The sequence below is a fragment of the Pantherophis guttatus genome, chromosome 13 (assembly GCF_059756535.1).
Source record: "Pantherophis guttatus breed Tessera chromosome 13, ASM5975653v1, whole genome shotgun sequence".
Lineage (NCBI taxonomy): Eukaryota > Metazoa > Chordata > Lepidosauria > Squamata > Colubridae > Pantherophis > Pantherophis guttatus.
This window is the reverse complement of record NC_142075.1, coordinates 1,943,963-1,959,949: the sequence shown is the minus strand read 5'-3', so window position 1 is coordinate 1,959,949 and position 15,987 is coordinate 1,943,963. Positions and strand designations below refer to the sequence as shown.

Below are 15,987 nucleotides of genomic sequence, written 5' to 3'. Positions count from 1 at the left end.
GTATGGGAGAGATTTCGGGCTTGGAATGAGAATCAATCAGGAATCAGGTGAACCTCACTCTGTGGATCTGTGCAACGTGGGATTCTTTGAACACCCGCCCCCTCCCCACCCCCATTTCCGCTTCTCTCCTCGCACTGCTTCATAGCTCCCGTGGACAGGCTGGCAGTTCCCCAGATAGGGCTGCCCAGAGAGTGACGAACCTGGAGCAAAAGTAGAAGAAAAAAGGCTGTGCCCCGCAGAGAAAATGCCAGTGTGCAGACGCCGTTCTCTTCTGGGGCTTCTGGTTGTTGTTGGTTTTTTTTGTGCTTCCTGATCTCCCGTGTGGGACAAGTAGAAACGGGGGCTCCCTGCACTTTTTTTAAAGTCAGGGTCAAGTACCTACAGCACCTTTACGACCTATGGATTCCAACTCTCAGAATTATCAGGGCTATGAAAGAATTAGGGCTGAAGTCAAAGAGGGGGTTGGGATAACAAGAAACATTCTGTCAGACTGTTCAAATGCACAATATTTGACTTGTAACAGCTGAATTTCTTTGCTCTTTTTTTTTTTTTTTTTTTTTTTTGGCTGTTCCATCCCGCTCACATCTCTCTCTTTTTTTTTATTGGTTTTTATTGTGAAAATATAGAAATACAATTCTATGTTATTCGGTTCCGTGGTGTTAAATTATTTACATATTATTTACATAGTATTGTGTCTTCGCTTGTATATGGTTTGGGTATTATTACAGTTAATTATATACAGTTAATTATATACAGTTGTATACATGTTATTTAGTTGTTATTTACATAGATTGCAACCTTAGTTCAGTAATGTACATGGTAATAGTTAACTATGATCATTATTAGTTAACCTTAATACTTCTCAAATTTCACTTTTTGTTTCTTTTCTCTATCCACTCGTACCACAACTCCCACACATTATAATACTCCGTGTTCTCTCTTTCGTTAAGTTCTAATGTTAGCTTGTTCATTTCAGCACACTCTAATATTTTCCTGATTACTTGTTCTTCGGGTGGTGGTTTTTTCTCCTTCCAATACTGAGCGTAGGTTATCCTTGCCGCTGTCGTTATATATGTGATTAGGTACTTCTTCTTTTTTTCATATTCTGTTTTCAGGATTCCCAGGAGAAAGAGCTTCGGTTCAAAATCAATATTTTCTTTTATTATTTCCATAAGCCATTTCCAGATCATTTTCCAAAATTTTTTCACTTGGGGGCAGGTCCACCAGCAATGGTAGAAGGTGCCTTGGTGATGGCCACATTTCCAACAATTGGGACTCATGTTGGGATATATTTTAGCTATCCTGGCTGGGGCTAGATGCCTGTACAGCATCTTATATTGATTTTCCTTAAAAGTCACCGCCCTAGTCATTTTAAGGTTGCTATTCCAGATTGTGTCCCATTCATTTAAATTTATACTCTGTCCGATGTTTTTGGCCCATGCTATCATCTGTTCCTTAACCACCTCTTCCATCATATCTTATTCCAGCAAGTAGTTGTATAATTTTGCTAATATTTTGTTGTCTGTTCCCATCCATATCTTATTGAATCCGTTAATACCTATCTCAATGCCAAACTCCTCCTTGTCCTTTTTGTACCGGGACTTTATTTGCGCATACGGCCACCAATCAATGTGGATGGCCTGTTCTTCCAGTTCTTCATTTGTTTTAAGGTTTCTTCCCCCATCTAATATCTCTTTATATTTGACCATTTTCCCCAATTCCAATAAGTTAGGATATATCATGGCCTCCATTGTGGAGAGCCATCTCGGGACTTTTGTATATTGTTTCCGTCTTATTTCACCCCATGTCTTAGTGTATCCCTTATTTTATGACTATGAAAATATGTCCTTGCTCTTTTCCCTATGTCCCAGAGGAAGGCATGCCAGCCCCTCTGTAGATCATGCCCTTCCAAGGTCAGGAGTCTTTTATTTTCCAGAGTTGCCCACTCCTTCAACCAGACCAAATTCGGTGCTTTGTGGTACATTTCCCATACTGGGAGTCCGAACCCACCTCTATCCTTTTTGTCCTGCAAATTTCTTATCGCTATCCTAGGTTTTTTTCCACCCCAAATAAATTTTCTTATGATAGAATTAAGTTCCGAGAAGAATTTTTTGTCCAATTTAATAGGGACAGTTTGGAACAGGTAGTTATAGTTATAGTTATAGTTTATTTGATTTGTATACCGCCCTACTCCCGAAGGACTCAGGGCGGTGAACAGCCAACAATAAAATACATAAATACACAAAATTTAAAAACCCGATAAAATTAAATTAAACTTTTTGGCCCAGACAAATTAAAATACCCCAATAATTTAAAAACAGATTAAAATTTACATATTTAAAAAGGGAAGAGATCAGGCCAAGCCCGCTTGATGGAATAAAAAGGTCTTCACAGCACGGTGGAAGGAGCGCAGATCCGGGATCCTCCGTATCTCCGGGGGGAGCTCATTCCAGATGGTAGGTGCCCCCACAGAGAAGGCTCTCCCCCTAGTGGCCGCCAGTCGACACTGTTTGGCTGACGGCACCCGGAGGAGTCCCTACCTATGAAAGCGTACTGGCCGGTGGGAGGCTATTGGTGGTAGTAGGCGGTCCCGTAAATAACCAGGCCCTAAGCCATGGAGCGCTTTAAAGGTGGTAACCAAAACCTTGAAGCGCACCCGGAAGACCACCGGGAGCCAGTGCAGCTCGCGCAGGAGAGGTGTTACATGGGAGCGCCATGTCGCTCCCATTACCACCCGCGCGGCCGCACTCTGCGCCAGTTGGAGCCTCCGGGTGCTCCTCAAGGGGAGCCCCATGTAGAGAGCATTACAATAGTCCAGGCGGGAGGTGACGAGGGCATGAGTGACCGTGCGTAACGAGTCCCGATCCAGAAAGGGACGCAACTGGCGAATCAGGCGGACCTGATAAAAAATCCTCCCGGTCACGGCCGTCAAGTGCTCTTCTAAAGACAGCCGTGAATCCAGGAGGACGCCCAAGTTGCGAACCCTCTCCGTGGGGGCCAATGATTCGCCCCCAATAGTCAGTGATGGCGTCAACTGGCTATATCGGGACGTCGGAAACCACAGCCACTCGGTCTTGGATGGGTTGAGCCTGAGCCTGTTCCTCCCCATCCAGGTATAGCAGCTTTGGTAGCACGCTCATTTTTATTGCTGCGATCCTGCCTAAAAATGATATCTGGAGCTTTCCCCACTTTTCTAGGTCCTGTTTAATATTTCTAGTTAAGGGCACGTAATTGTCTTCCTTAAGGGCCGAACACCTTGCTGATATCCACACCCCCAGATATTTTACCTTCTTAGCTATTTGGAGCCCCATTGCTTCTTCAAGTGCTTTCTTTTGTTCCTCAATCATATTTTTGGTTAGCAGTTTGGTTTTAGTTTTATTTAATTTAAGGCCGGCTACCTCTCCATATTTACCCAATTCTTCCAGTATTTTAACGCCTGTTTCTAATGGCTCCTCCATAATAAGGGCCACATCGTCAGCAAATGCCTGAGTCTTATACGTCTCCTTTCTAATTGTCAATCCCTTAATTCCGTTATTGTCTCTAATCCTTTTTAATAAAACTTCTAGGGCTAATATATACAAAAGTGGTGACAAGGGACACCCTTGTCTCACCCCGTTTCTAATTTGGAAAGTTTTTGTCAATTCTCCATTAAGTAAGATGTTGGCTCTTTGTTTTTCATATATTGTGGTTATTGTGTTTTCAAAATTTGGACCAAAATTCATCTTTTTAATCTGTTGTATCATAAAATCCCAATTCAAATTGTCGAAAGCCTTCTGAGCATCTAAAAAGACCAATGCTATTTCTTTATTCGGGTGTGCCTCATAATATTCCATTATTACCATCCTTGTATTGTTTCTTATCTGTCTCCCAGGAAGGAATCCATTTTGGTCGCTATGTATCAAATTATTCAAGATTATCTTTAACCTTTCTGCTATAACACTCATATAGATCTTATAATCCGTAATGAGAAGTGAGATAGGTCTATAATTTTTTATCAGTTTTTGATCTGCACCTTCTTTTTGGATAGCGCAGCAAAACCCAGGCAATGAGGCAGCTAAAGAAAATTGGATGATCCTACGACATAAATTAAACATTCTAGATCAGGAGGAATTGGCGTATAAGATAAAACAGACCAAACAATACTATTTTGAAAATGCAAACAAACCAGGGAGGTGGCTCTCCTATAGGTTAAAAAAAGAGAAAGAGAAAGGGATTATATATCAGCTGGAAGATTCAGAGGGACATATTGTGTATAAACAAGAAGACAAATTAGAGATTATTCAAGAATACTACACTACTCTATATGAAGAGGAAGGAATTCCAAAAGAAAAGGTGAATAAATACCTATCGGAAGAAACACTCCCATTAATAGGGGAGGACAAGAGAGAAATGCTTAATAAAGAAATTACAATGACGGAGTTAAAGATGGCGATATTGAAACTCAAAAAGAACAAATCACCTGGCCCAGATGGATTCCCAGGAGAATTATACAAAAACTCAGATTTAGAGGAAATTCTCCTACCAAAATTGTTAGAAATTTATAATGAGGCCCTGACAAAATCCAAAATACTGGAATCACATCTCTCATTATGACTATAGGAGCCATCGCGGTAGCGCTACCTGTGGATGCAAATTCAAGTAGCCCTCCATTATTAAGGCGACTGTCCTTTTGCATAGTCCCCCCACCCCACCCCCGCTGAAAAAGAGCGGGATCTCTTGGCCTTTGTTCTAATGATCGGGGGATGCTAGGCTGAGGCTTCAGGAGGTCCTGGAGGGTGGATTCCCAAGGAGGATGGAAGAAGTTGGGGCATGCACATCCCTCTCCTCTCCATTAGGTAAAATGTACTTTCGCTCGTAAACTCATCCTTCATTCCAGAGTTATCCAGATTGGAGATGTGGAGTTAATTAAATGGGGGCTGGGGTGGGTGTTCAAAGAATCCCACGTTGCGCAGATCCACAGAAAGGAGGGAGGTTCACCTGATTCCTGATTGATTCTCATTCTAAGCCTGAAATCTTTCCCAAACTCAAATTGCCTTACTGTTGCCAGAGAAAATTGACCACCTGAGCAAGCAAAGATCCCCCCTTGATCTGTGAAGAAACAGTCAGGAGATGTTTGTGACAGTTGAAACCCCCCACCACCTCAGTTTGAGCAAAGCTGCCTCCATGGAGCATTGCGCGGTGTCAGCGAAGGGGCGTTACACTGGGACATCCACAGGTGAACCCAGCCCCACTGCCCATGGTGGCTCCTTCCGCAGGTGGCTTTTGTTTGTTGGTTGGTTTTTTGTTTTTGACGAACTGGATCTCCCCCCACTTAAATCTAATAATAATAATAATAATAATAATAATAATTTTATTTCTATACCGCCCTTCTCCCGAAGGACTCAGGGCGGTGTACAGCCAATTTAAAAACACAAGACACAACAATAATTAAAAATTAAAATAATTAAATAGATTTGGCCGATTTAAAACCCCAAAAATTTAAAATACCCCAATTTAAAATTATCATGGCGATAGCCCGGCCTGGCGGAACAACAGGGTCTTCAATGCGCAACGAAACACCCGGAGGTCGGAGATCTTGCGTATTTCCGGGGGCAGTTCATTCCACAGGGCTGGGGCTCCCACAGAGAAGGCCCTCCCCCTGGGTGTCGCCAGCCGACATAACTTGGCTGATGGCACCCTGAGGAGACCCTCTCTGTGGGAGCGGACTGGTCGGTGGGAGGCTATTGGTGGCAGAAGACGGTCTCGAAGGTACCCGGGTCCTATGCCATGGAGCGCTTTAAAGGTGGTAACCAACACCTTGAAATCTACTGTATTTCCTTTGTGAAATTTAGCTACCACACATAGATATCAGTCCCAGCAGTGGCCAGTGAAAGAGAATGGCTGTCTCTACCCCTGGAGAGGGAGGCAGGAAGAGCATGGAATGGAATATAAATAGGAGAGAATGGAATGGGAATGGGAATAGCAATAGGACGGGATGGGATGGTATTTTTTCCCTCTGTAGTCCCAGGACGGTTAGCCTTGGTGAAGTCTAAACAATCTCACTCAGCAGTAGCTCATGAGTAAAAACCTCCCTTCCAATTCCCAGGAGACACACTTAAACACCAGCACAAAATCCCATCCCAAATACCCCACTCCCCGTTTCTATGACAGCCAAGAGCAAACAAGTGTCAAAGAATGTGCTAGGGATCCAGCTGACACATTCGTTCGTTCATACCATTCATTCAGTTTATATAGAGGATTTCACAAAATGATTCCTAGCTTTTACAACTTGAAAACAGAGTAAAAACATAAAAATCAATGATGATATTGATGATGATGACCCTGTCTTATATTTTTTTTGAACCCTGAACTAAGTGCTTGGCCTTATTGCCATGCGCTCAAAAGCCCAATTGGGCTTATGATCAGGGGATGTCTTATTTTGGGGGAAACAGGGTAGATGTCTATGGAGATTCTCAATCATGCAAGTGATTTGGATGAGAAGTGAAACGTTTAAAGGAAAAAAACCCAAGAAAGTCCAGTTGCCTTCTGGAAAAGCATGTGTGGAAAAACCACTAGATGGCGGTAACAGCCAGGATAACGATTTGTTCTCCAAAGGCAGTTTGGTCTTTAGCAGCTTCCAAAAGGCCGAAAATGAGAGTAGCCTTCTAATCTGGAGAGGAGAATGTTCTGTAACACAGGGCTTTTATGCTGCTGGCATACAGCCATGTTAATTCACCAATGTACAGGCCGCAGCGTTTTGTAGCAGTTGCAATTTCTGGGTGATCTATAGAGGCAGCGATACGTGGCATGCAAATGACAGCTGTGGCTGCCAGATCTGCAGCTCCACTTCAGACCTCCCAAAGGTGGATGCCCCCACCCCCCACCCCAGCCAGCCATGGCCTCCACCAGCCTATCTAGCAACTACAGAGCTGCTCTTTTGGGTGGAGTGCCACCTTTTCAATCTCTGGAGATGTCTTCTGCATGTTGAACAGAAGCAGGGGAAGGACCATGGCCTGTGCCACTCTGTAACTGAGGGCTTGTGAACGTGACCTCTTCCCCTGACCATGGCCTGTGCCACTCTGTAACTGAGGGCTTGTGAACGTGACCTCTTCCCCTGCTTGGCCCGTCTTCACTGACTGCAACCAACAGGAAGAAAGGAAAAAATCCGTGGAGAAAGGAAGAAATCCATGGCAACTTGGTGCCCCATCTTCCCAGTCTCTGCAGCCAGTCCAGAAAGTGACTGTGATCATTATCAAAACCACTGAGAAACCAAGGAGCACCACCCTCATTCTGGCTTCACGAAAGGATATTAACAAGCACAAATGCCATCTCAAGCTTTCTTCCTTGGTATTGTGTATTTCTGTAAATTGTAGTGTATTTTACATACACTACAACTCCTCTTCCTCTTTTATTGGGTCTCTTGCCTTTGAACAAGTAATATATCCTTCTAGTAGTATGTTCCAAGCGTGCTTTCCATCACACCATGTTTCAGTAGTAGCAGCAATATCATCTCTGCCCTCCTGTACTAGGACTTCAGTTTCCCATACTTTGAGCATTAATGGTCTATGGCTGACCCTCTTGCATGCTCTCCTTATCTGGGGAGGTTCTGAAGAACTGATCTGCTCCCTGGTTCTCCAGTCTTTGCCACAAGCCATCATCTCTGCTCTCCACAGTGATGTGTTTGGCTTGCCAAGCCTCCACCAGCAGCCACTTTTAATTTCTGTTTTTTGTTTATCAAAATTAAAAAATGGGGGAAATGATTTTGATTGAAAAGTGATTTAGCTGACATCTGTGGCAAGCCAATCCATTCCTTTATGTCTTTGTCGGTTGACACTTGTAAATTGTATTTTGTTCTTATCCACAGTATGATAATATTTCTGTTAATATGAATAACACGAGGTCTCTTTGTGTATCCAACTGAATAGGTTTAAAAATGTGATATTTGAAATTGGCCCAACAGATGAAGTGGGAGACTTTGAAGTCAAAGCCAAGTTCATGGGAGTTCAGATGGAGACATTTATGTTGCATTATCAGGTATGAACTTTACTACTGTTTTGGTCACTCCCCAATGAATGCTCTTCAACTAACCCTGTAGGGAAGATGTTAACTTTGCAAACATTTACTGGCAGTGATTTTTAAAAAAATATAAGATAAAATCTGGGTGAAGAATAGAATGACTGGGTTGAGATAGCCAGCCAAAAGATAATACAATGATAACAAGTTTAAATCTTGTATTTAAAGTTATTGTTGACAAATCGTAGAGCTCTCCTAAGTGATGTGAATTACTGTACTTTTCGGAGTATAAGACGCACTTCCCCTCCCCTAAAATTGGGTGAAAATTGTGGTGTGTCTTATACACCGAATGTTGCCAAAGTCCTGCCCACCCACCAGCCCCCACTGTTTTTGGCCTCCACACACCCCGTTTTTGACCTCCACGCATCGCATTTTCAGCCAGTTCCAGGCAGCGGGGAGAGGTGGCGGGGGCAATCTCCACTGCCTGGAACCGCCTGAAAATGCGATGCACGGAGGCCAAAACAGGCCACACAGAGGCTGAAAATGCAATGCATGGTGGCCAAAAACGCAATGCACAGAGGCAGCAATCAGCTGTGATGTGCTGTGGCGATCCTGGCAGCCTAGAATGGGTTAGGGTTAGGAGTGTGCGGAGGCTGAAAAAGTAACACACGGAGGAAAAAAGCGGGCCATGCAGAGACGGCGATGGGCTGTGGAGATCCCTGCAGCCTGGAACAGCTGATTGGCGGTATTCCAGGAGGCTGATCCAACCACCAACCAGCTGCTTGTGCTGAATCAGGCTGCAATAATGTGCTGAAGCTGACCAGGCTGTTTGCTTTTTGCTGCAAGGATGCTAGCCAGATGAATACCGATGGATGCTGGTAGGCAGAAGCAGAATATTTTTTTCTTGTTTCCCTCCCCAAAAACTAATGTGCGTTTTATACTCCGGAGCATCTTATACTCTGAAAAATACTGTAAGCAAGTAGGATCCATTAACTATTCCTATATTTAACCCATCAGCCTCTTGGGTTTCGCTAAGAAAAAGCGTTCCCCTCCCGTTCTGCTTGTGATAACATGTGTTGCATTGCCAACCCAGCTAGAAAATGCTTCTTTCAAATTGTAAGGTCAGAGCTATTCATCATTGGTTACAGTGAAATATTCTCATCATGCATTTCTAATTTTGAAAAGTATTTATTCATTCCAATATAATGTATCTTAATACCCAAAGGGAAACATTTTGGGTCTTAGATGGATAAGTGTTAGGATTATAAGACATTTCATTTGGGTATATGTCTTTAATATTGAAAATCAATGATGCAGTTGTGGGGAATGCAGGAGGCTTGTCCCAGGAGGTCCTATCCTGAGGGGCGCTGAAGAGGATTGGTTGTGTGTGTGAAGGGGATCCCGAAGCTTTGTTGCCTCTGCTGTGCGGAGACAGGAGACAGACCTCCTCAGGATCTTTTCTTGCCTCTGGATGGGATTTCTCTGGAAGGAAAGAGCCAGAGGGTGAGCCAGGGTGAGAGCTTGTCTCAGGAGCTGCTGTTTTGTCACTATCTTGGCTTGTATTTGATATTATTTTAGCCTCTTTTTAATAGCCTTAAATATTGATATACTAAAAAGCTGATTGATCAATTGAATGACAAGGTCTAGTTGGATACAACAAACAAAAAAGTCAAAACAAAAATAGAAGCTAAAAATTAACAGTCAAAGTCATCAAAAATCAATAGTAAATAACATAGGTGTCCTTAAACTGAGGGCTGACCAAATCTTGGAGGAATACTGCTTGGGCTTCTTAATGGATGTCTCTGCATTTCATAAAAATCTGTATCCATTAAACGAGGGGTGGGGAACCTGCAGTGGGGAACATATATGTCCCAGGGGTATTTGATGCTTAAAGCACCATAAATGGGCTCCCTTACCAGGAGGCTAACAAATAGCTGAGCTTCAACCCATTAAGAGCTGTTTGGGTCTGGAACAATTCCCCTAATCCCAGTCTCAACTGGCAGGATAAAGATGCTTTTTTCTCGTGGTTCTATCTATCGCCTTGCCTTGCTTCCATGTCCAGGGATATCCCATTAGATGCTGCCATCATTTTCCTGGCTTCTCTAGCGTGTTTCAGGGCTGCAGCCCCTATCCGGATAGGCTGCTCATCTCTGAAGAATTGTCTGGGTTGGTAACAGCTTGGTCTCCCGACTTGATGGCACTTTTCACAACATCCATCACTTTGATGATATGGCTATTGAAATGGCTCAGAAGCATCTAAATGCAATAATATACTATAATAATATTTTAGGCAAACAGCTTGGCATTTTCACAAGCTATTGAAAAATATACATTTCTTTTCTTTTATTTCACCCTTATTGAATGACTGCAGAGGCACTGCAACATTCATTCTGCCTTTTCCCTCCCCACTCCCCCCCACCGGATCTCCACAGGCACTGGGCCTATGGAGACTGACTTCCCTTTTGAAGATCTAGTGAGCTGCCTCCTCCAGCCTCTGTTTCTTTGCCTGCTCCTGGCAAGAGCAGAGGAAGAGCAGGATGAGTGCGCCCTGCTCGGCTCTCTGACTCACCGAGGCAGCCTGCTACTTCTGGAGCCTCTTCTAAAGGCTTGCAGGCTTGGCATGGAAAAGTGTTTGTGTCAAATCTGACAGTTTGTACTCTGAAGTGGGGCTTTGGAGCAGCGAACCCACGTTGCCTCAAACCTCTCATTGGAGTGCAAACACTTTTCACCCGGAGACTGGAACCTTCTGGGTGCCCTGATTTCGCATGAATAGCTTCGTTTCCAAGCGCCCCATTTGCACACAGATGAAGTTTCCAGGTCTCCATCTGGGGCAAAGGTTAAAAAACAAGTTAAAAAAATAACAAGGTAAAAAAAGCGAGCACATAAAGACAGAAAAAAGGATAGAAAAAAAATAGGCATAATTACCTAGAACAGAGAAGGTAGAAACAAGGCTAAGAGCAAAGCACACCCACCAACCAAAAAAGAGGGATTCTCACAAACATTAAAACTTTTAAATTTTAAAAACTTTAAATGAACCAATACATTTTTAAATTATTAGCTTGAATTTTTCTTCTGGAAAACTCTGACAAAATCTTTCACATCCAACAAAAAGAAACAAACTCATGGAACAGGTGAGTGATACTATTGCAGTATGCAGTAGATGTTCCATGTATGTGCTTATGCCCAAAGAACACCCAAATTATACATGTATTAAATGTAAACTATGTTTCTCTCTCTCACACACAGGATCTGCTGCAGCTGCAGTACGAAGGTGTAGCTGTCATGAAGTTATTTGACCGAGCAAAAGTGAATGTTAACCTGCTTATTTTCCTTTTGAACAAAAAATTCTATGGGAAGTAAGTCCCATTCCTGAAAAGTATTTGAAGGCAGCTTCCTTTCCTGTGGGCGCATGGTTAAATCCTGCATAGGATTCATACTGCATCCTCAGTATGGAATCTCCAGCTATTGGCATCTCATTTCGTCATTGCTCACACATTTCTTGCATATTGTTTCCTAAATACTTGCTAAACGGTCACAATTAATTAAACCATTCTTAACACCTTTTCTGCTTTCTTGAGTATTTGTTCCAGGCAGAAAAAAAAACTAGAGGTCCAACAAAATTCCTAGTGTGCTAACCAGACAACTGAAGCAGAATGAAGAAAAATAGCACTTATTATCAATATTCAAGTATCTATCAAATACAGTGTGTGGATGTTCTTTTCTTTATTAGTGTCAAGCTTAACTACAGACCTCTCCCTCCTTTTTGCACCCAAAATATTTTAATCTCCTTATCTTGAAAATAGTACAAGTACAAGCTCATACTACAAAAAAGGCAAAATGAAACAAATTGCCAATCCTACATCTTTAAATACAGAAAATTTGGGCCCAATGGGAAAAACAAGTAGGGTGGCTTCCTATTGGAAAAGAAGCTGTGTGGCTGAGGTCTCAAATAGAAACATACAACCCCTGGCTCACATTTTTAAATTCACATTTATAAGATTCAAATGAAACTCAAAATACAGAAATACATTATACAAAAGACTATGTCAGACCTGCCCCAATCTGATCTCTTAGGAAAGAAAAGCCTTCAACTCTATTTGGTTAAAGCAAAGGGTTCTTTCACTAAGAGTGTTGGTTGCAGTAAAGTCAAGCCAGCTCTGAAATTACCACGCTCACCGGATACAAAGATAAGGTGTAGGTTTGCCCCCAGCCCATCCCTCCCTCTGGGACCAGTCCATTTCTAGCCAACCGGAACTCATCAAGATGTTTTGAGAACTCTTAAGATGTTGGGGGGCGGAGGTGTAATCACTATATTTCTCAAGGTGCCTGGCTGGGGATGCTGGTACAAATAGAATCTGGCTGCTCTGGTCCTTCTCCCCTGTCATTCCCCCACCTCCCGATTTCCTATCATGTGCACACAAAGCTTAATTGCCCTTTCATCCTTCCTCCCCTCTCTTCTTTTTAATGGCAGAATGCCTGTTAGGCCCCCAAGCCAAGCCAGGCGGATCTGACATTCTGCCCCCACCACCCGACAGAGACATTAGTCCTGCAAAAAAAAGGGGGAGAGGGAGGGAGAGATACATAGAATTTCTCAATTAGCAAATAGTTCAATGCGGCTTATCTGGGTATCGGTCATGGAATTTTTTAAGCAGTTTGGGGTCTTTAATATGTTGGGAGTTGACCCATTCAGTTTCTGAGGGGGGAAAGTCTTTCCAGGCTGTCAAATACTGAGTGATATATGTGAGAATCCAAAATGTCTTTGACTCCCCCTCGATCATAATGGGATCTGGAAGTGGTTGTGATTCAAGACGCAAGGAAGATGTGATCTCTGGTTTCAGTAGGCTACAATGAAATACCGGGTATACGCCTCCAGCATTTTTGGCAGCTCAAGTTCTACAGTCACTGGGTTTTGACAGGGAAAGGTTCAACATATTTTGGGGGCAATTTTTTTGACAGTTCTCTAGATTGTAGGAATTTGGTAGAGAGAGAGAACTTGTCTCCCACCTTAAAGTCCTTTGGCTTGATGCGCTTTTTATCAGCCTGTTTTTTATATGGTTCTGTAGCTTCATCCAAAGCTTTTCTCACCATTGACCAGGTGTTCTGTAACTGGACAATCCAATCTTTCAGTGATGCAGTCAATGGGGTGACCTGAGATAATTCAGGGACAGATGCAAAGTCTTGTCATATGGCCAGTTTAGATGGAGTGAACTCAGTGCTACTGTGCACTGAGCTATTGTAGGCGACCTCCGCGAAAGGGTGGAGGTCCATCCAATTGTCCTGTTGGTAATTAATATAGCATCTGAGGTATGTTCCAGGACACCATTGGCTCTCTTGCAGCCCCTGTTAGTAGCCAGATGTTGCAAGTAGCGAAGCCCCTGAGCAGTCCCCAAAAATTTTAGGTGCTCCCACCAAGCCCCCAAAGTTAATTGGACTCCGCTATCTGAGATTATTCTTTCTGGAGCATTGTGCAACTGATAGATGTGCTGCACGAATAGTTTAGCCAAAGCTGAGGATATTTTTTGACAGGGTATAAAGGGCACTTGCTTGGAGAACAGATCAGTTACCACCCAGATCACTGTATTCCCCTGAGCTTTCCGGCAGTTCTACAATAAAGTCCGTTGTTGTTGTTATTTATTTATTTATTTATTTATTTATTTATTTATTTATTTATTTATTTATTTATTTATTTATTTATTTATTTATTTATTTATTTTGTATACCGCCCTTCTCCCGAAGGACTCGGGGCGGTGAACAGCCAGCAAATAAAATACAGAAAATACAAAAATTAAAACAATATTAAAAACCAATTAAATTAATTTGGCCAACAGTGAAAACACCCCCATATTAAAAAACCCATAATTTAGCAATTTAAAATTAAAGCAACTTAAAAAAATATGGTCAGGTCAGCCCAACTTGATGAAACAAAAACGTCTTTAAGGCATGGCGGAAAGTGCGCAGATCCGGGATCCGCCGTATCTCGGCGTTGATATCTCTTTCTATGGGGCTTTGGGCTCTGCTGCTGGCTGGAGAAACCCAGGTATTTTCCCTTGTCGCCTTTTCGCATAGGCTAGCCACATAGCTCTCTATGTTTCAGTAACAGCCATCAAAATTGCCGCTTGATTAGGTGCCCCGCCAGTTTTGAATCATGGCTTTTTTGTAGAACCATTCATCATTGGCTTTGTGGGACATATAATTTAGCTTCTCCAAAGCTGTCTTAGGATACCTTGTTTAAGTCATCTGCTACTCAGGTTTTCATTTTGGCTTGTGCCCATGTGCCAACTGGGGCCACCAGTTTAACCACCTCCAGCTTTGAACTATTGTGGCAGCCTGGATAAAGCATCTGCTAGAAAGTTCCTTCTCCCTGGGAGGTACCTTAGCATGAACTTGAATCAGTTAAAGTACTGGGTCCTGCAAGAGGCTATAGTCTCTGTGGGAGGGAGTTAAATTTTTATGGTCAGTCCATACTTCAAATGGGGTTTTCCGCCTTCTAGAAAATGCCTCCAAGTTAGGAGTGTCCAGCGCACTGCATAGGCTTCCTTCTCCCAGACTGCCCATCTCTGTTCCATCTCATTTAGCTTTTTAGAAGTGTAAGGTGCAGGGCTGCAGGGCCCCTTGCTCATTTTCCTGTAGAAGCAGTGCATCCACTGTGACATCACTGGCATTTATTTATTTTATTTATTTTATTAAAATTTATATGCCGCCCTTCTCCCGAAGGACTCGGGGCGGCTCACAAGTACAAAATGACAATAAAAACAATATCACTAAATAGCATTAAAAAAAATTTAGTTAACTAAAAAACCCAACCAGATCAGGTGATTTGAGTAAAAAGTCAGATCTTAAGATCTTTGCGGAAGGAACGGAGATCAGGGGCTGTCCGGAGCTCGGTGGGTAATTCATTCCAGAGGGTCGGCGCGGCCACCGAGAACCTGAATGATGAAGGGGGCATTGGGGTCTGGTGTTTCAACACTGGCTCCACTGTGAACAAGTGCTTAAGCTTTTTGAACCCAGCCTGGCATTCCATAGTCCACTTAAGCATCTGGCTGGGTTTGGGTTTCCCTTCCCCTTTTGTCTTTAGCAGGTTGGTGATGGGGAGGGCTATCTGGGCAAACGAAGAGATGAATTGGCAATAAAAGTTCACATATCCCAAGAAGCTTTGTAGTTACTTCTGGGTTCAAGAAGGAGCCCACTCTAGCACTGCCCACAACTTTTTGGAATCCATCTCTATCGCTTTGTGGGAAATGTAGTAGCCCAGATAGTTGATTTTACCCTGGTGGAATTTGCATTTGAACAGCTTGACATACAGCTCAGCCACTCAAAACTTCTTGAGCACAGCTCTGACTAGTTTGCTTGTTCTGCCATGGTCATTCAGGTAAACTAACACACCTTTGTACAGGTGTTCATGCAGCACTCTGTTTATTATCGGCAAAAACATGGCAGGGGCCCTTTGCAATTCAAAAAGGAGGACCAGGAATTGGAAGCATCCTAAGGGGCAATTGAAAGCCATTTTCCACTCATCCCCTGTTTTGATCCTCACTTGGTAATACACCTCCCGCAAATCCAACTTGGTGAAGATGTTTCCTTTGGCCAAATGGGCCAGCATGTCCTTCATGAGGGGAAATGAGTAAACATTTTCCACACATACAGCATTAAGCCCATGATAGATGAAGGGACCCATCCTTCTCCCTAAACAGTACTGAGGCAGCCACCCTTGGTCCGGCAGGTTGGATGAATTCACGCTTCAGCTTTTTGTCTATAAAAGTCTGCAATTCCTCCAGTTCCCTAGGGGTCATGGGATACAGTTTAGGTTTGGATAGCCTGGCCCCTGGTAGGATTTCTATGAGACAGTCGGTTGGCCAGTGGGGTGGGAGTGCATTGATTCCTTCTCATTGAAGACTTCTTGTAAGTCCCAATACTCCTTGGGGGTCTGAGGGTCACCCTGGGGCTGATCTTTGGTGACTACTCCCACCTCCCTTTTCGGTTTTGCCTGCTACAGTT

At 43.1% G+C, this 15,987-nt stretch overlaps 1 protein-coding gene across 2 annotated transcripts in view; it reads left to right on the top strand.

The window, feature by feature from the left end:
• The window catches only part of IQGAP1 (IQ motif containing GTPase activating protein 1), a 127,407-nt gene extending 115,853 nt beyond the window's left edge, over positions 1 to 11,554 (top strand). For both annotated transcript variants that reach the window (XM_034435617.3, XM_034435616.3), the window contains exons 37-38: positions 7,905 to 8,013; positions 11,239 to 11,554. In XM_034435617.3, the coding sequence (XP_034291508.1) occupies positions 7,905 to 8,013; positions 11,239 to 11,352 (223 nt within the window). In that variant the 3' untranslated portion in view covers positions 11,353 to 11,554. The remainder of the gene's footprint in view (positions 1 to 7,904; positions 8,014 to 11,238) is intronic.
• Positions 11,555 to 15,987: the final 4,433 nt, after the last annotated feature.